Source organism: Salmo salar, chromosome 03, assembly GCF_965601325.2.
Source record: "Salmo salar chromosome 03, fSalSal1, whole genome shotgun sequence".
In the NCBI taxonomy this organism is placed as follows: Eukaryota; Metazoa; Chordata; class Actinopteri; order Salmoniformes; family Salmonidae; genus Salmo; species Salmo salar.
The window spans coordinates 32983783-33004084 of record NC_138293.1 but is presented as its reverse complement, the minus strand read 5'-3'; the positions used below and the strand labels follow the sequence as shown (position 1 = coordinate 33004084).

Here is a 20302-nt window from a genome sequence, read left to right as displayed (position 1 = left end):
CTGCCCATCCATTCTTTCTCTCCCTTTAGGTTCATCTTTGAAGATTACACTCCTGCCAACTTTGACACGTTTCCAGCTGCCATCATGACAGTGTTCCAGGTTTGGCTCGTACACTCCAGACCGTTCCTCTCACTGGCTTCTCCATTGTGACACACATAACCTACCCGGGAATATCTCCCACAACCTCCAAGGGCCAAAATGGAACAACTCTGCTCACTGCTCACCTCCCCCTCCATCTACTAGCATCCCATACATACACATATGCACATACATGTCAGAGCTGTGAAATATGGAAGAATGTTTGATCAAAACCATAAACTGTGTTTCCGAGACAAATCAAATAATACTAGTTCTGACATTTTTAACTCTGCAGGGAGAAAGAACACTGTTAACGATGTGATTCAATTATGGCCCATAATGCATTTGTGTGTTAGCATTTTATAAGATACAGTGCATTCGGAAAGTATTCAGACTCCTTCCCTTTCTACAACTTGATTGGAGTCCACCTGTGGTAAACTCAATGAATTGGACATGATTTGGAAAGTCATACACCTGTCTATATACAGTTGACAGTGCATGTCAGAGCAAAAACCAAGCCATGAGGTTGAAGATATTGTCCATAGAGCTCCGAGACCGGATTGTGTCGAGGCACAGATCTGGGGACGGGCACCAAAACATTTCTGCAACATTGAAGGTCCCGAAGAACACAATGGCCTCCGTCATTCTTAAATGGAAGAGGTTGTAACCACCAAGACTCTTCCTAGAGCTGGTCGCCCGGCCAAACTTAGCAATCGGGGGAGAAGGGCCATGGTAAGGGAGGTGGCCAAGAACTCGATAGCCACTCTGACAGAGCTCCAGAGTTTCTCCGTGGAGACAGGAGAACCTTCCAGAAGGACAACCATCTCTGCAGCGTTCCACCAATCAGGCGTTTATGGTAGAGTAGCCAGACGGAAGCCACTCATCAGTAAAAGGCACATGACAGCCCTCTTAGAGTTGCCAGATGGCACCTAAAGGACTCTCAGACCATGAGAAACAAGATTCTCTGGTCTGATGAAACCAAGATTGAACTATTTGGCCTGATTGCCAAGCGTCAAGTCCGGAGGAAACCTGGCACCATCCTGACGGTGAAGCATGGTGGTGGCAGCATCATGCTGTGGGGATGTTTTTCATTGGCTGGGACTGGGAGACTAGTCAGGATTGAAGGAATGATGACCGGAGCAAAGTACAGAAAGATTGTTGATGAAAACCTGCTCTAGAGCTCAGGACCTCAGACTGGGGCGAAGGTTCACCTTCCAACAGGACAGCGACCCTAAGCACACAGCCAAGACAACGCAAGAGTGACTTCGGGACAAGTCTCTGAATGTCCTTGAGTGGCCCAGCCATAGCCCGGACCTGAACTGATCGAGCATCTCTGAAGAGACCTGAAAATATGCTGTGCAGTGACGCTCCCCATCCAACCTGACAGAGCTTGAGAGGATCTGCTGAGAAGAATCAAAAACCAAAACAGGTGTGCCAAGCTTGTAGTGTCATACCCAAGAATGCTCGAGGCTGTAATCACTGCCAAAGGTGCTTCAACAAGGTACTGAGTAAACTTATGTAAATGTGATATTTCAGGTTTTTGCTTTGTCATTATAAGGTATTGATTGTGTGTAGATTGATGAGAAAGAAAAACAATTTAACCCATTTTAGAATAAGTCTGTAACTTAACAAAATGTGGAAAAAGTAAAGTGGTCTGAATACTTTCCGAATGCACTTTATGCTTTCTGTTTGCATATTACTTTCATTCAGATTTCAAGAGGCTGATCATTATAGATCTTGTACTTTTCAATCTAGATTCTGACTGGTGAGGACTGGAATGAGGTGATGTACAATGGCATCCGCTCCCAAGGAGGAGTGCAGTACGGCATGTGGTCCTCCATATACTTCATAGTGCTCACCCTGTTTGGGAACTGTATCCTTGCTCATCATCCTGCTAACCACAAGTGACAGATTCTGCTGACATTGTCGATAGGTTTACATGTATCTTTCTTTTTCTTTGAAAGTTGTAGCATAGACCTAAAGTAGTTGTAGGGTCATGGGTTGATTTATTGGGGGAAAAGATGGACTGAGTACAACCCAGGGGATAACCGTTTAAAGCGATTCCACTTGTTTTCAATGTATTTCAGATGTTTTGTGGAACTGTCCGACAGTAACCTAATTCATGTATTGCAGTTTCATCCACCCCTGTTAGGACTCTTGACCATACTGTGAACAGATACACTACTCAATGTCTTCTTGGCCATCGCTGTGGATAACCTTGCCAACGCACAGGAACTCACCAAGGTGTGTAGTACTGTTTTAAGAGTTTTTATGGAATGGGGTATCTTTAAATAAAAATAAGTGCTTTCGAAGAAATGTGTAAGGGTCATGACCTAAGGCCATATCTGCCCTATATCATAAACTAATTGTGGGATGTAAATTATTTACATATTGTTTTTATTTTACCTTTGTTAGGACGAAGAGGAGGAAGAGGAGTTTTTCAATGCAAGATACGCCAGAGGCAGAGATGGCCCGATGTCTGAGTAAGTGTTCTGTTTATACCTTTATCACAATGGCAGTTGGTCAGTCACCTACTTTGGCCTAGCCTTGATAATGATTAGGAGGAGATTGAATCTGAGGGGTGATCATGATGTTTTCTCAATATCTATTGATTACACAGCCATAACACCCACAGAAAAATAAGGATCCGCTATTCTCTTTGAGAATCTGATGTAGGCGTTACCAGGAAGAATGTTTATTTTCCTTAAGTGCAGCTGCATGATGAGTCTTCAGGGTTAGAGAGGCATGTTCTGAGTGTGGAAAATGTATGTGTACCTGCCTGTTACATAGCATGTGTAATGGAAATTCATTAGTGAAATTAGGGATGAGGCGCACATCCTAGTCATGACAAGCATCTTCGCTCATAAATATGATGTTGTTCTGGGGACTTGCTAAAGGATAATGCATGATTTTAATGACACTTTTTGGGGTTTATTTGAGCATGTCATTCAACAGGCAAATTAAGAAAGATAACAGGCCAGTCATACACGCATGTTTTTATTTATTTCAAATTTGTTTATTTGTGCATGTCAGTCAACAGGTAAATTAAACCAAATGACAGGGCAATTATAAGCATAGTATGTGCTTAGTGTATAAGCACCACCAACCATTCTGCTCCCTCTGTAACAGGTACAGGTAGGGGGAAAAAGGATGCATGGATTGTACTGTCCTCTGATCTTCTCCAGGCACGTTACGCTGACTCTGTCATTTGTCTGTTACTACATATTTGAGTGTCAGTCCTATGTGTTTCAGAGCTGTCAAGATGGTGCTGCTTTTGATACATATACTGTACTATGGTGTAATGTTATCTAATGCTGCTTCCATCTTGTTGTCTTGTTACTCTATGCCTGTTATGTTGCACTGACCAAAATAGATATGACAAAATATAGAAGTCTAAATTCTACCACTGCCCCTGTACGGTCAAGGTGAAACAATTTGTAACTTGGATAACCACTGTTATCTGATAAGATTTATAAACATCCACTGTCACTACTTAGGAAATAATGATTTTTCTAAGTGAACAGGATTTGGATCCATTTATCAAGCCGTCAAAGCCAAATCCCCTTGCCAAATATAAAAATATAATTATAAGAAAAATAAAATAAGATATAACCAAATATACTAGACTGGCATTAAGGTGACGTCTGTTGACCATTGGCCTTGACCCTTGACCTGGTTTTGGACTGTGTCACAAGGTTCTGTTCTGTCTTTGTTCCAAAATCACTAATGTCTTGTTTTCAACCAATCACTCATTGATTACATGGACTACAAAAGAGTTTGAATACCCGTAAGTAAAGTTGTTTGTCTGTACCCCGTGACACCTAATTCCATTTCCTTTATCTTAGAAGAAGTTAATTGCTAGATATAACAGTATTTCCCTATTTTAATCCTGCACTATTCCTTTTTGTTTTTGTGGCTTTTTGAGTTTGTGTGCTTTCTTCCCAGGTACTTTCATCATTTGAATTTCAATTGAATTTATGGATGTTTGTTTTATTTAGATGATAATTCAATATGTGAATTCAATTAATCTTTAGCCATACAATATGCAATATATCTGAGTCAAAATGTTAATATATGTCATGCAATTTTCGTACTTCATTATTGACTTACATACATACATACATGAATACATACAATGTTATATAATATGTAATATGTTTATACTGTATTTATTGTTGAAATGTATCCTTTCATTGATATGTAAGTGTACATATGACATAGGCGTGATGCTGCCCTCTAGTGACAGGCTTTGTGTTGTGCTCTGTAGGAGGAGGAGGAGGCCCTATCTCCGCAGGAAGAAAGCCATTCACAGGGGCCGTATGGCCGTCCCCGAAGAGGAGGAGGAGAGCGGCGCCCCGGGCGGAGCTGACCAGCCCCCCAATGGGGCCAACGCCTTCTCCAACCGCCGTGACAGACGGAGGAGGGGGGGAGGAGGAGGAGGAAGAGGCGGAAGATCCGTGTGGGAGCAGAGGGCCAACCAGTTACGCAAGCGGCGCCAGATGGAGAGCCAGGAGGTGCTGTTCGGAGGCAGCCCCACCGAGGACACCACTGACAACCCTACCACCGCCTACCGCGCACCCACCCGTTCCCCAGACCCCAGTCCCGGTCACCTGCCCGAGTCGCCCATGTCCGGGATCATGCCCATGCCTGAACCCCCGATGTCCATCGCCATCCGGCTGCCGGAACCTCCAGACTCTGAGCCTAGGCCTCTGTTTACATTGGTTGAGGAGAGAGCAGTGCACCATCGACCCGCCGGTGGGGACAGGAGGCACAGGGTGGCCCGGAAGTTCAGGCCTGGCCTTGGGGGGGCGGAGGAGGGAGGGGTGGCTCGGCATAGGAGGCACCGTCATCGTGAGGCCCGGGCTGAGGCCAAGAGCAGAGAGTCCCCACATGAGGAGGTCACAGAATCAGGCAGCAGAGAGAGGAAGATACTAGAAGAGAGGGAGGAGAAAGAAGAAAAAGAGGAGAAGACGGACAAAGGAGAGGTCGCCGAGGTGGAGGGAGGAGTGTCGGGCCAGGAAAAAGGAGCCAGCATTGTCAACTTAGAGAGTGAAGAAGAGCATCTGAGGTAAGACAGTGGTGCTAGGTTCCATTCTTTTACACTAAGGGTTAAGGCATTGTGATTCGTGAGATAAGACTTCAGGCCCACATTAGGATTGGCTAAGTGTCTAAACACATCCACACATTCTCTTCCATACACCTCCTCTTCAGAGTGTGTATTGCAGACATCCCTGAGCCTCCCCTATGTGATGACTTCCCTGAGTCCCTACCCCCACCCCTGTTGGACCCTCCACCCCAGATGGAGGAGGGCGAGGTGGGGGAAACCGGGCAGTGTGAGCCCCTGTCTCAGGACCCTCCATTGGAGCCAGCCCCAGAACAGTTCACAGACCCCCCAGAGCTCCAGGCAGCATCCGGGGTCAATGATTCAGAAAACAACCCAGCCTCCCTGAACCGTGAGGAGGGTGAGGAGCCAGGCCAAGTCCTAGACAGCCAGACTAGTGTGATCATAGAGATGTCTGGAGAACAGCCACTGCTGGAGATCATCCCTATGACAGGTATGCTTCCATATAGTCGCTCTTGACCGACATTCGTAGCTTGATACATTCTAGTTCATTGAAAGCAATGTAATTGCCATTGACTGTTCTGTACCGTTTCCTGCTGGAACAAGGATGGTAACGATAACGATGGACTTGTTTTATCTTCAATTTACATGTAGCTTTACACAGCAGCAAAGAGATGGATGTGTACCAGCCTGAAAGGAAGGAGAAGGAGAAGGAAAAGGAGGAGAAGGAGGCGCAGGAGGAGGCCAGCCCGCCCAAACCTGTACCTCCTGACAGCATGTTCCTCTTCAAGGCCTCCAATCCGTAAGACTCTCCTTCCTGGCCATGTTTTGGCATGCATTCTAGTGCGGTACTAATCAATTCAGTTCAGTTTTATAAAAGGACTCAGAAACATGTTTCTTTGATCCCTTTTAGTATACGTAGGCTATCGTGTTTCTCTCTCATGCACTGTAGCTGTACAGCACTCTCATTCTCAGAGAAAAAGGTATGGTTAGGGTACCATATTGTTCCCTGCGGTACAAAAATATTAGAATGCACATAATGTATCTTCAGAGGTACACTACTGATCAAAAGTTTTAGAACACCTACTCATTCAGGGGTTTTTCTTTATTTTTTACTATTTTCTACATTGTAGAATAATAGTGAAGACATCAACGCTATGAAATAACACATATTGAATCATGTAGTAACCAAAAAGGTGTTAAACAAATCAAAATCTATTTTATATTTGAGATTTTTCAAATAGCAACCCTTTGCCTTGATGACAACTTTTCACACTCTTGGCATTCTCACAACCAGCTTCATGAGTTAGACACCTGGAATGCATTTAAATGTACATGTGTGCCTTCTTAAAAGTTAATTTGTGAAATTTCTTTCCTTCTTTATGCGTTTGAGCCAATCAGTTGTGTTGTGACAAGGTAGGGGGGGTATACAGAAGATAGCCCTATTTGGTAAAAGACCAAGTCCATATTATGCAAGAACAGCTCAAATACGCAAAGAAAAACGACAATCCATCATGACTTTAAGTCATGAAGGTCAGTCAATATGGAACATTTCAAGAATTTTGAAAGTTTCTTCAAGTGCAGTCGCGAAAACTATCAAGCGCTATGATGAAACTGGCTCTCATGAGGACCGCCTGTCACGTATAGTGGCTTGAGAAATTATTCACCCCTCTTGGCATTTTTCCTATTTTGTTGCCTTAAAACCTGGAATTAAAATTGATTTTTTTGGGGGGGGGTTTGTATCATTTGATTTACACAACATGCCTACCACTTCAAAGATGCAAAATATTTGTTATTGTAAAACAAACAAGAAATAAGACAAAAAAAAGAAAACTTGAACGTGCATAATTATTCACCCCCACCAAAGTCAATACTTTGTAGAGCCACCTTTTGCAGCAATTACAGCTGCAAGTCTCTTGGGGTATATCTCTATTAGCTTGGCAGATCTAGCCACTGGGATTTTTGCCCATTCTTCAAGGCAAAACTGTTCCAGCTCCTTCAAGTTGGATGGGTTCTGCTGGTGAACAGCAATCTTTACGTCATTCCACAGATTCTCAATTGGATTGAGGTCTGAGCTTTGAAAAGGCCATTCCAAGACATTTAAATGTTTCCCCTTGAACCACTTGAGTGTTGCTTTTGCAGTATGCTTAGAGTCATTGTCCTGCTGGAAGGTGAACCTCCGTCCCAGTCTCAAATCTCTGGAAGACTGAAACAGGTTTCAACCAAAAGAATTTCCCTGTATTACGGTCATCCATTATTCCTTCAATTCTGAGCAGTTTCCCAGTCCCTGCTGATGAAAAACATCCCCACAGTATGATGCTGCCACCACCATGCTTCACTGTAGGGATGGTGCTCTCGGGGTGATGGGAGGTGTTGGGTTTGATCCAGACATAGCGTTTTCCTTGATGGCCAAAAAGCTAAATTTTAGTCTCAACTGACCAGAGTACCTTCTTCCATATATTTGGGGAGTCTCCCACATGCCTTTTGGCGAACACCAAACGTGTTTGTTTATTTTTTTCTTTAAGCAATGTTTTTCTTCTGGCCACTCTTCCATAAAGCCCAGCTCTGTGGAGTGTACGGCTTAAAGTGGTCCTATGTACATATACTCTAATCTCCACTGTGGAGCTTTGCAGCTCCTTCAGGGTTATCTTTGGTCTCTTTGTTGCCTCTCTTATTAATGCCCTCCTTGCCTGGTCCATCAGTTTTGGTGGGCGACCCTCTCTTGGCAGGTTTGTTGTGGTGCCATATTCTTTACATTTTTTAATAATGGATGTAATAGTGCTCCGTGAGATGTTTAAAGTTTCTGATATTTTTTTATAACCTAACCCTGATCTGTAGGTCTCCACAACTTTGTCCCAGTCCTGTTTGGAGAGCTCCTTGGTCTTCATAGTGCCGCTTGCTTGGTGGTGTCCCTTGCTTAGTGATGTTGTAGACTCTGGGGCCTTTCAGAACATGTGTATATATACTGAGATCATGTGACAGATCATGTGACACTTAGATTGCACACAGGTGGACCTTATTGAACTAATGATGTGATTTCTGAAGGTAATTGGTTGCACCAGATCTTATTTAGGGGCTTCATAGCATAGGGGGTGAATACATAATGCACGCAGAACTTTATAAAAAAAAATAATCATTTCACTTCACCAATTTGGACTGTTTTGTGTTTGTCCATTATATGAAATCCAACTTATTGTGGGAAGCTTGTGGAAGGCTACCTGAAACGTTATACCCAAGTTAAACAATTTAAAGGCAATGCTACCAAATACTAATTGAGTGTATGTAAACTTCTGACCCACTGGGAATGTGATGAGGAAATAAAAGCTGAAATAAATAATTCTCTCTACTATTATTCTATTATTCTGACATTTAACATTCTTAAAATAAAGTGGTGATCCTATCTGACTTAAGACAGGGAATTGTTTTTTGGATTAAATGTCAGGAACTGTATTTAAATGTATTTGGCTAAGTTGTATGTAAACTTCCGACTTCAACTGTACATCCATCATTTCAAAGCTTACGACGTTGAATCACACATAATTTAAAAGCCCATTTCATAGAGAATGTTACAAACTAGTCTAAATGTAGTAACTTACTTTGAAAAGATGGTGATTGGGTCTAAATAGGAGTTTGTCGTTTGTTAGTCTAAATTCAGTGTGCTTGTCTGTAACTACCATTACTCGAAAGTGGACTCTTCCCATACGCCAACAAATTTTTCTCAGCCTCAGAAGCATCTGCATTCACCAAATGTTGTGTGGTTATCTTTACACGTATTCTCCAGATTTATACATAGGGAATTGTTGATATGTTGTCAAATGTTTATTTTAGATTACATTTTCTTCCCCAAAATTTGACACATTCATTATATGTACCTTTCTTTAGTATATAAAAAGTATTAATCCACAATCTCAATTCAAATCAAATCGTATTTGTCACATGTGCCTAATATAACAGGTGTAGATTTACAAGCCCTTAACCAATCTGCTATCTCAAAGTCCAGTCATGAAGTGTCTTAACAAAATGAAGCCAAAATATTTAAGCTGACTTCATCAGTGGCCAGAAAACATTATTAGAATATATGTGCATACTTAATTAGATATAACCTAATTTGTGTCCACAATCAACTGGTTAAAGTTGATTGTGATATGATTCATGGAATAAAAATACCTTATTTGGGTGTGGTCCCTGGCCTTGACCCAACACTGAGAGACAATGTCAAGAGGTACGGATCTCTTGGTATAATGGTTAAGGTGTTGGCTGGACTCCGGTTCAAGTCCTGGTCAGGGCTGAATTCGCTACATCGGTGTCAGAAGTAGGATTGTAGAGAGGTGTGTACATGTGAGGGTCTTGGTATAGAGAAGATGTACATTTTTGCCACTTAAAAGGAACAAACGGCTTTGTCACTGTGGTGGTAGCCTAAAAAGGCACATTTGTACCTTTTTCTATCTTGTCCCCTAAGGTACACAATTGCCTCTTTTAAGGTACAAACTACAAGGGTACAATTACCGTAGAAGGTACCACTACAGTGGCAAGCGTTTGTACCCCTTTACGTACAATTCTGCACCCTCTTTTCTGAGCCTGTATGAGCGACCATAAGTGTATGCGATACTGTCAACTCCGCTCCTCTTTTTTGATCTGTAGGATCAGAAGGATCTGTCACTATGTGGTGACCATGCGCTACTTTGAGATGACCATCTTGCTGGTGATCGTGGCTAGCAGCATCGCTCTGGCTGCTGAAGACCCTGTGTGCACCAACTCTGACAGAAACAGGGTAAGTTCAATATGAATCTGGAATGTTTGTATCAGTGACGTGAAGCTGTGTATTTCCTCTCACGTAATTGTTGGATGTGTTTTTGCTTTTCTAGGTTCTCCGTTACTTTGATTACGTCTTTACTGGTGTCTTCACTTTTGAAATGATCATAAAGGTGAGATACTCAAAGAGAAATGATCAATTATGAACCTCCTAAAACTATGCACAGAAATACACTTGTAACATTGTTTTCAGTGTAGTAACTTATGTTGTCTTATGTGTGTGTGTGTGTGTGTGTGTGTGTGTGTGTGTGTGTGTGTGTGTGTGTGTGTGTGTGTGTGTGTGTGTGTGTGTGTGTATCTGTGTTGTCCTTTGTATGTGGGTGTGTGTTTGTGTCCTCCAGATGATTGACCTGGGCCTGCTTCTGCACGACGGCTCCTACTTCCGTGACCTGTGGAACATTCTGGACTTCATCGTGGTGGTGGGAGCTCTGTTCGCCTTCGCTCTGACGTGAGTCACAATACTTCTGGTGCTGGATTAGTAATCACACTGACTCACTGACTCACATATATTATACACTGTGCTGTAGCATATCTCCAAATATATAAAACTAAGTGTCTGACAAGCATCTTCTGGTTGATGCCTCATGCGGGGATATAAATATTGCATTTCTTATGTCTTTGTTTAACTCTTTCCCCTCTGACAGGTGAACGTGTTAAATAACTTTCAGTGTCTTGTAGGCTAACAGACTAGTAACGTAATCAAGTAGCTTGCTAACGCACCAAATATCCGTTCTGGGTTGCGAGATGAATGAACTTGTGCTTCTCCCCTGCCTTATATATAGATATGACTGTGTGTTGATTTCTCTGTTGTGGATATAGCTGTAACTGTGATCCTCATTGTGTATCTCTATTTATGCTTCTATTTCTCTGTTGTTCCTGTGGAATTTATCACTGTTGGGGCTTCCAGGAATGTGATTGGGTAAAGCAAACACTTCTCACTCTCATACTTGTCATGTACAATTTGTCATACACTTCTCATAGAATTCTCATGCACTTCCCATACTTCTTGTACACGATTCGCCGTGTCTTTTGTCTGATACTTCCCACTCAGCTACAAAACTTTAAAGTACTGAATACAAGTGAATTCATATTACTCTGATAATTTTCTCTATAGTATTGCTTGTCATCAAAAGATAGATTGAGATCTTTTTTGTTAATGTGTGTGTGTGTGCGTGCGTGCGTGCGTACGTGCACTCGCTCGTGCATGTTTGCGTGCATGCGTGTGTGTCTTCCCTCTCCCCACAGTACACTAAAACACATGTCTACATCAACAGGAACAACAAAGGCAGAGACATCAAGACCATCAAGTCCCTCAGGGTCCTGAGAGTCCTACGACCTCTGAAGACCATCAAGAGACTCCCCAAACTCAAGGTAATGCACTGTGTATATGTTAATTTATGTTCATCTGCCAACATGTCAATGTTTAGTTGACCTTGGCTTCTACATTAAAATGAATGAAACCTTTCAAGGAATTTCCAGTGAATGTGGGTTTTTACCTTCGATTTGTGCTACCATGTCATTATGCTATTATCTTTCCTTCTCCTATACAGGCAGTGTTTGACTGTGTGGTGACATCCCTGAAGAACGTCTTCAACATCCTCATCGTCTACAAGCTCTTCATGTTCATCTTCGCTGTCATCGCCGTGCAGCTCTTCAAGGGAAAGTTCTTCTATTGCACAGACAGCTCCATGGACACAGAGAAGGAGTGCCAGTGAGTCAAACACACAGATATACACACTGCCTGCTGCCCCCTCTTACAATACACACACTGGAACAAACAAAGCTATACACATTGACCTTACTAATTTATCTCTTCATAATCGAATCAATAAATAAATACCATTAAGTCGTGATCATCCACACACCACCCATTTTGTGAGTGATCAGAGGAATCCTAACTTCCTCTGGCTCTGTCCCCTAACGACCATTCTGTTTCCTACAGAGGTTATTACATAGACTACACTCGAGACAAGAAGGAAGTGAAGAAGAGGGAGTGGAAGAGACATGAGTTCCACTATGACAATGTCTGCTGGGCTCTGCTCACCCTCTTCACTGTTTCCACTGGAGAGGGCTGGCCGCAGTGAGTCCCTGATGTTCCCAGCCCTACATTCTTAGAAAAAAAGTGTTCCAAAAGGGTTCTTCGGTTGTCTCCCATAGGAGAACCCTTTTTGATTCCAGGTAGAGCCCTTTTTGGTTCCAGGTAGAACACTTTTTGTTTCTATGTAAAACCCTCTGTGGAAAGGGTTCTTCATGGAACCCAACAGGGTTCAACCTGGAACCAAAAAGGGCTCATCAAGCGGTTCTCCCATGGGGACAGCCGAAGAGCCCTTTTAGGTTCTAGATAGCACCTTTTTTTCTAAGAGTGTATGCTCTAACACCAAATGAATGCCATTTGATAGAGGATTCAGAGAGACTGTTTAGACATTAGAGTGTTACTATTCTCTCTTTCTCTATCTTTCTCTCTCCTTCCCTCCAGGGTCCTGCAGCATTCTGTGGATGTGACAGAGGAGGACAGGGGTCCAAGTCGGGGCAACAGGATGGAGATGTCCATCTTCTACGTCGTCTACTTCGTGGTCTTCCCTTTCTTCTTTGTCAACATTTTCGTTGCTCTCATCATCATCACCTTCCAGGAGCAGGGGGATAAGATGATGGAGGAGTGCAACTTGGAGAAAAATGAGGTACAGGACAGAAAACCCCATACAAATGCACTCCCAGTCTACTGTAGCTTAAACATACTTCACTCATACACAAATTCTTACAACACAAATACATTGCATTCGGAAAGTATTCAGACACCTTGACTTTTTTCACATTTTGTTATGTTAGTCTTATTCTAAAATTGATTAAATAAAACAAAATCCTCATCAGTCTACACACAATACCCCATAATGACAAAGCAAAATCAGGTTTTTATTATTTTTTGCAAATGTATTAAAAATAAAAAACATATACCTTATTTACATAAGTATTCAGACTCTTTGCTACGAGACTCGAAATTGAGCTATTTGAGCATAATGTTTCCATTGATCATCCTTAAGATGTTTCAACAACTTGATTGGAGTCAACCTGTGGTAAATTCAGTTGTTTGGACATGATTTGGAAAGGCACACACCTGTCTATATAAGTTCCCACAGTTGACAGTGCATGTCAAAGCAAAAACCAAGGAATTGTCCATAGAGCTACGAGACAGGATTTTGACGAAGCACATCTGGGGACGGGCACCAAAACATTTCTGCAGCATTGAAGGTCCCCAAGAACACAATGGCCTCCATCATTTTTAAATGACTCTTCCTAGGGCTCGCCGCCCAGCCAAACTGAGCGATTGGGGGAGAAGGGCCTTAGTCAGGGAGGTGGCCAAGAACCCAATGGTCCCTCTGACAGAGCTCCAGAGTTCCTCTGTGGAGATGGGAGAAACTTCCAGAAGGACAACCATCTTTACAGCACTCCACCAATCAGGCCTTTATGGTAGAGTGGCCACTCCTCAGTAAAAGGCAGATGACAGCCCGCTTAGAGTTGCCAAAAGGCACCTAAAGGACTCTCAGACCATGAGAAACAAGATTCTCTGGTCTGATGAAACTAAGATTTAACTCTTTGGCCTGAATGCCAAGCGTCAGTTCTGGAGGAAACCTGGTACCATCCCTACGGTGAAGCATGGTGGTGGCAGCATCATGCTGTGGGGATGTTTTTCAGCGGCAGGGACTGGGAGACTAGTCAGGATCGAGGAAAAGAGGAACAGAGCAAAGTACAGAGAGATCCTTGATGAAAACCTACTCCAGAGCACTCACAACCTTAGACTCGGCGAAGGTTCACCTTTCAACAGGACATTGACCCTAAGCACACAGCCAAGACAACGCAAGGAGTGGCTTCGGGACATGTCTCTGAATGTCCTTGAGTGGCCCAGCCAGAGCCCAAACCTGATCAAACATCTCTGGAGAGACCTGAAAATAGCTGTGCAGCGACGCTCCCCATCCAACCTGACAGAGCTTGAGAGGATCTGCAGAAAAGAATGGGAAAAACTCCCCAAATACAGGCGTTCCAAGCTTAAAGCAACATACCCAAGAAAACTCAAGGCTGTAATCACTGCCAAAGGTGCTTAAAAAAAGTACTGAGTAAAGGGTCTGAATACTTATGTAAATGTGATATTTCAGTTTTTTTATTTTTGTAAATTTGCAAACATTTCGAAAAACCTGTTTTTGCTTTGTTATTATGGGGTATTGTGTGTAGATTGATGAGGGGGGAAAAAACAATGTAATGCATTTTAGAATAAGGCTGTAAAGTAACAAAATGTGGAATAAGCCAAGGGGTCTGAATACTTTCCGAATGCTCTGTACAATTACAGGAGTTCATGAAATTGATTCACCTACAATAACCATCTTGGTATCTTGATCAGATATACACTTTTTATTGATCACAATACTCGTAACAGATGAATTCCTGATTTTTTTTCCTCTTCTTTTTGTTATCTCCCCATCAGAGGGCATGCATTGACTTTACCATCAGTGCCAAGCCCCTGACCTGCTACATGCCTCAGAACAGACAGACCTTCCAGTACCGGCTGTGGCACTTCGTGGTGTCACCGTCGTTTGAGTACACAGTGCTGGTCATGATTGCCCTCAACACTGTGGTGCTCATGATGAAGGTATGGAACCTATATCTTTTTAACAGAGCTTATAAACATGACATATGTGCAGGCCTTTGTTAGAATCTAGTTTCACTCTCAAAGTCTCAAATCCATAGGAGAGAGCCCAGTGTGCCCCTGTTTGTCTGATAACAGTTTAATATTACACATCTCAGACTCTTTGTATTAAATATTTTACCCTCTTCTTTGCCATCGCTCTGCAGAGGTTGACATTTATTGTCATGAGTTGTATCCTGGAGGCAGAACTGAGAGGTTTCCACTAGATGGGCCATCTGCAAAGTCAAAATTGGCTATATCGTAAAGATAGGTTAAAACAAAAATTAGCTTTCTGGTCTTAATTTAAGGTTAGAGTTAGGTATTAGGGTTAGCAGTGTGGTTAAGGTTAGGGTTATGTTTAAACTCTGATTTTATGACTTGGCTAGTAACCACTCTGTAGAGCTGCCTCCAGTTCATGAGACATCTCAATAAATGCCAACCTGCTCACTGTTTGATACATCCTGGTATTACCCTGACTGTGTCCTGTTATCTGCAGTACAACTCCGCTCCAGCAGCATATGATACAGTATTGAAGCACCTGAACACAGCCTTCACCGTTCTCTTCTCCCTGGAGTGTATCCTCAAGATCATGGCCTTTGGTTTTGTGGTGAGCAAGACAGTAGGACATTAGTGAACTGTTGGCAAAATGTAGTTAACTCATCCAATGACATGGTAGCATGTACAGATATAATCCTTTCCATTCAAGAAAGTAGCCTTGCCATTTTACAATGGTGTTCATTTGTCCCCTGACAGAACTATTTTCGAGACACTTGGAACATTTTTGATTTCATCACCGTGCTCGGCAGCATCACTGAGATCATTGTGGACTTACAGGTGATATTTCACTCTAGCTCCTTAACCTTTACTTTATAACAATTCTGATTCATAAGGTGGTAGTACTGTAAAGCTTTTTCTCTCAGTAAAAACTAGGCTATTAAAGTTGTAAACTCACTCCGTTCACTTGAGTGCCTTTCAATCAAATCTATCTCTATATGTCCCTATCTGCCTATATCTTTACAATTTCTCTAACACCTTCTCTCTCCCCGGACCCTTCTCCTTTCTGTATATTCCTTGCCGTCTCCACCTCTCTATATTTCCTATGGTCTGTCTATCTCAGTCAATAAACACGTTCAATATGAGTTTCCTGAAGCTGTTCCGGGCTGCCAGGCTGATCAAGCTGTTGAGGCAGGGCTACACAATACGAATCCTGCTCTGGACCTTCGTACAATCCTTTAAGGTCAGCCATGTTCTCTCCTACTTTTACCATCTCTCATGTCCACTTAATAAATATCCAACTTTGTTAATATAAATGGTTTTCAGTCTTTATTTTGTATGTCCCTGGTCCCAGTACACTACGATGGACCACCAACCTTTTCTGAGTTAAGATGACTTTCGCAGTGAAAAAGCAAGCCGAGATCTACCGCTAACAATTTTTATTTTACTTGACTTAATAAATGTAACATTAAACTAATAAAAACAGTTCCATATGAATGAGGTTTATGCAGTAGGTCTAATACATTATCACAGCATATTGGCGATATTCCTGGCCTGCCAATATTGTTCCTCAGACCATATTATATTTGAAAACTCAAGCTTGCATAACAGAATAGATCAGTTGGTGTAGCACTTGCGGGGCACAGCTGAGCATAAATAAAAAAAAATTGCTAATAATTAAAAAATGTATTTTACTGGACTGATGGTACCTGCATCTGATGGTCATGGTGCTTTCAAGACAACTGGGAACTCGGAAAAAACAAGGTCAAATCATGACTTCAGTGAACTTCTGGTCTGAAAGTCGGTGCTCTAAAAAGATGCCAGAGTTTCCAAGTTGGATGACCGTTCAAAATGATTTTCCCCAGTCTGATTTTTTTCACCGAGTTCACAGTTGTCTTGAACGCACTGAAATCGGAAGTCGGAGATTTCCAAGTTCCCAGTTTATTTTAACATGGCATTAGTCTCAGCGGAGGGAGGGAGAGAGCAGCAGAGGGTCCGCCTCTCACCGTGTCTGCTCTCTTCTTCCTGTCCTCTGGTGAGACTGACCAGAGAGAGGGCCAGTCTTCCACCTGATGGCGAAACTCGAGTTCAAATCAAATTTTATTGGTCACATACACGTGTTTAGCAGATGTTATTGTGGGTGTAGCGAAATGCTTGTGTTTCTAGCTCCGACAGTGCAGTAATATCTAACAAGTAATATCTAACAATTTCACAACATATACCAATACACACAAATCTAAGTAAAGAAATGGAATTAAGAATATATAAATATATGAACGAGGAATGTCAGAGCGGCGTAGACTAAGATACAGTAGAATAGTATATAATACTGTATATACATATGAGATGAGTAATGTAAGCTATGTAAACATTATTAAAATGACTAGTGAAAGATTATTGGGATCTGTGTGGGAAGCTGGACAGGTAGGATGACTGACAGTGAAGGTGAACAGGTGGTCACGGAGTGGATGAGACTGAGGCAGGAATTCCTTTAACCATAAAGTGGTATATTTATTGGGTAGTCTGTGCTGCATAACAAAGGAAACAGAAAGACATGTATCCAATCAAATTCATAATCACAAATGTCAAGTCATAACAATCATTCTCATTATTAACATAATTACGTAATTCAGCAATTCAGTTCAATAAGAAGTCAATAGGAATCACCATCATTTAGGCTCATAACTATTCATCATAATCAGGAGAATAATAATACAAATAATTAAATCAGTGATCGGTTATTCAATCTATAATCTCCATCAGTTTGATATCAGAATTGATCAGTTCAGCAAACAATAATGACGTTTCATATTTCACCTTTCAAGTTTGACTTCATATGTACATGTCATTTCATTACATATTAACCAGATATCGATGGCATAATTGGCCTGTGATGATCTGCAGGGCTGTGATGATCTGCAGGGCTGTGATTATTGTCTATTTACATTACGCAATAGGTTTGAAGCGTGCGCTCCAAGCCGCGTTCCGCGGTAATAACTATAAATAATTACTGATGGCCCGCTCTCCCGATCGCAACAGATAGTTCAGATGAAAGGTAACAGATTTGGTGGACTTACATGGATTCATGGACGCACAGAATGTCTGAATTAGACGCCGTTAAGGAAGAGAAAGCAGCCAGGTCGGGCGATGGCGATTTCCTCCTTTTAATGAGTTGGGATCTGTCGGACATTCCACCTGATCTAATTAAAGTCCCCTGGCCCAGCTGAGCAAATGGCCATGAATTAAAGGATTATTCCACCAACTCCATGGGACTTTTCTACAACTAGTGTTCCATTTATTAAAGTGGCCAGTGATTTCAAGTCTATTTATATAGGTAGCAGCCTCTAATGTGCTAGTGATGGATATTTAACAGTTTGATGGCCTTGAAATAGGAGCTGTTTTTCAGTCTCTCGGTCCCAGCTTTGATGCACCTGTACTGACCTCGCCTTCTGGATGATAGCAGGGTGAACAGGCAGTGGCTCGGGTGGTTGTTGTCCTTGATGATCTTTTTGGCCTTCCTGTGACTGGTGCTGTAGGTGTCCTGGAGGGAAGGTAGTTTGCCCCCGTTGATGCGTTGGGCAGACCGCACCACCCTCTGGAGAACCCTGCAGTTGTGGGTGGTACCGTTGCCATACCAGGCGGTGATACAGCCCGACAGGATGCTCTCAATTGTGCATCTGTAAAAGTTTGTGAGGGTTTTAGTTGCCAAGCCACATTTCTTCAGCCTCCTGAGGGTGAAGAGGCGCTGTTGCGCCTTCTTCACCACACTGTCTGTGTGGGTGGACCCTTTCAGTTTGTCAGTAATGTGTGCACAGAGGAACTTGAAGCTTACCATCTTCTCCACTGCGGTCCCGTCAATGTGGATATGGGGGTGCTCCCTCTGCTCTGTCCAGAAGTCCATGATCATCTCCTTTGTTTTGTTGACATTGAGTGAGAGGTTATTTTCCTGGCACCACACTCCCAGAGCCCTCACCTTCTCCCTGTCGGCTTTCTCGTTGTTGTTGGTAATTAAGCCTACTACTGTAGTGTCGTTTGCAAACTTGATGATTGAGTTGGAGGCGTGCTTGGCCACGCAGTCATGGGTGAACAGGAAGTACAGGAGGGGGCTGAGCACGCACCCTTGTGGGGCCCCAGTGTTGAGGATCGATGAAGTGGAGGTGTTGTTTCCTACCTTCACCACCTGGGGGCGGCCCGTCAGGAAGTCCAGGACCCAGATGCAAAGGGCGGGGTTCAGACCCAGGGCCTCGAGCTTAATGATGAGCTTGGAAGGTACTATGGTGTTGAATGCTGAGCTATAGTCAATGAACAGCAGTCTTACATTGGTATTCCTCTTGTCCAGATGGGATACGCCAGTGTGCAGTGATGGCGATTGCATCGTTTGTGGATCTATTGGGGCGGTAAGGAAATTGAAGTGGGTCTAGGGTGACAGGTTAGGTAGAGGTGATATGATCCTTGGCTAGTCTCTTAAAGCATTTCATGACGACAGAAGTGAGTGCTACGGGGCGATAGTCATTTAGTTCAGTTGCACCGCATCTGCCTCAGGCGCAAATTCATGTTGTTCCTATGACCAGAGAAAGTGAAATACTCCTCGATATTAAAATAGACACGATGAGCTGCTGCTAATAATAAAAACGCAATGTTAGCGATACACTTGGCTACTCATTCATTGCAGCTGCAGCCCGAGTGTAAGCAGAGAGAAGCCCGTTTTATGTTTTGTAATAGTGTTGAATAATAAACGGTGTTGAAAGTGCTGGATAAAACGTATACATGAACTCACCCATAAAAACAGCAGCTCTTTGCTGTATTTGACAGTCTCTCTCTGGTCATGGTTTTAAAAGTTATGAAATCTCACATAGGCTAGTATCAAACTTTGCTGTGGCCAGGGTCGTGGAAGCTGTAGGTAGGCACTGTGATTTGAGCTATCCGATTGGCCAGCACAGTAGGCGCACTTGATTTAGCCACAGATCTCCCGCAGTTTATATTTTCAGACAAATGGAATGGTTCAAAAGGGAACACTTTGCCTACCCAGTGTGCAGGGCTTCTAAATCAAGTACATCTGCCGTCAACAGCGCAACACAAAAAAAAGGAGCGCTGCCTTAATCGTTGGCTTTTCTACAGAAGTGTTTGGTGATCGACTAGGAATGCCTTGAAGATCGACCAGTCTGGTTGGTGACCACTGACCTGCAGTATGCTGCTAGAGTGTATGCTATTGGGAAAACCAAATAATTATTTATCTCTTTGTATCTCTTCTTCTCTCTAGGCCCTTCCTTATGTGTGTCTGCTCATCGCCATGCTGTTCTTCATCTATGCCATCATTGGGATGCAGGTAATGCATCCAAAAGCTTATATGCTTTACAATGGTAACTTCAGCCTCAAAGGCATGGATCATCCACTAGATTCAGGAGTGGATGATCAGGGAGCCGGAACACACACCAATAGTTACCAAGAAGCCCAAACAGATATAATATTTGACTAAAACATAATTGTTCCCAGGTGCGCAACGTTCACTGGTGACATATCCCCCACACATTCTGAAATTGCATTTTTGTCCCCCCCCCAGTTTTATCATTGGAATGTGATACAAAATGAGGCAACGGTGTGCTTTAGGACCATACAGACGCCTCCAAGCAGTACATCTCACTTCTAAAAAGTTGCACCCCTGATTGTTTCAAACCATGTTT

The 20302-nt window shown here is 42.7% G+C and overlaps 1 protein-coding gene across 1 annotated transcript in view; it reads left to right on the top strand.

Moving 5' to 3' along the window:
• Positions 1-20302, top strand: part of LOC106599779 (voltage-dependent R-type calcium channel subunit alpha-1E) — an 88673-nt gene that overhangs the window by 56782 nt on the left and 11589 nt on the right. Inside the window, exons 12-32 of the mRNA XM_082973088.1 lie at positions 30-99; positions 1834-1951; positions 2255-2322; positions 2494-2561; positions 3264-3343; positions 4138-5146; positions 5290-5633; positions 5795-5942; positions 9782-9911; positions 10006-10065; positions 10294-10400; positions 10860-10871; positions 11227-11323; positions 11503-11663; positions 11895-12032; positions 12429-12630; positions 14427-14591; positions 15124-15234; positions 15381-15461; positions 15745-15864; positions 19882-19947. Of these exons, the coding sequence (XP_082829214.1) occupies positions 30-99; positions 1834-1951; positions 2255-2322; positions 2494-2561; positions 3264-3343; positions 4138-5146; positions 5290-5633; positions 5795-5942; positions 9782-9911; positions 10006-10065; positions 10294-10400; positions 10860-10871; positions 11227-11323; positions 11503-11663; positions 11895-12032; positions 12429-12630; positions 14427-14591; positions 15124-15234; positions 15381-15461; positions 15745-15864; positions 19882-19947 (3355 nt within the window). The remainder of the gene's footprint in view (positions 1-29; positions 100-1833; positions 1952-2254; positions 2323-2493; positions 2562-3263; positions 3344-4137; positions 5147-5289; positions 5634-5794; positions 5943-9781; positions 9912-10005; positions 10066-10293; positions 10401-10859; positions 10872-11226; positions 11324-11502; positions 11664-11894; positions 12033-12428; positions 12631-14426; positions 14592-15123; positions 15235-15380; positions 15462-15744; positions 15865-19881; positions 19948-20302) is intronic.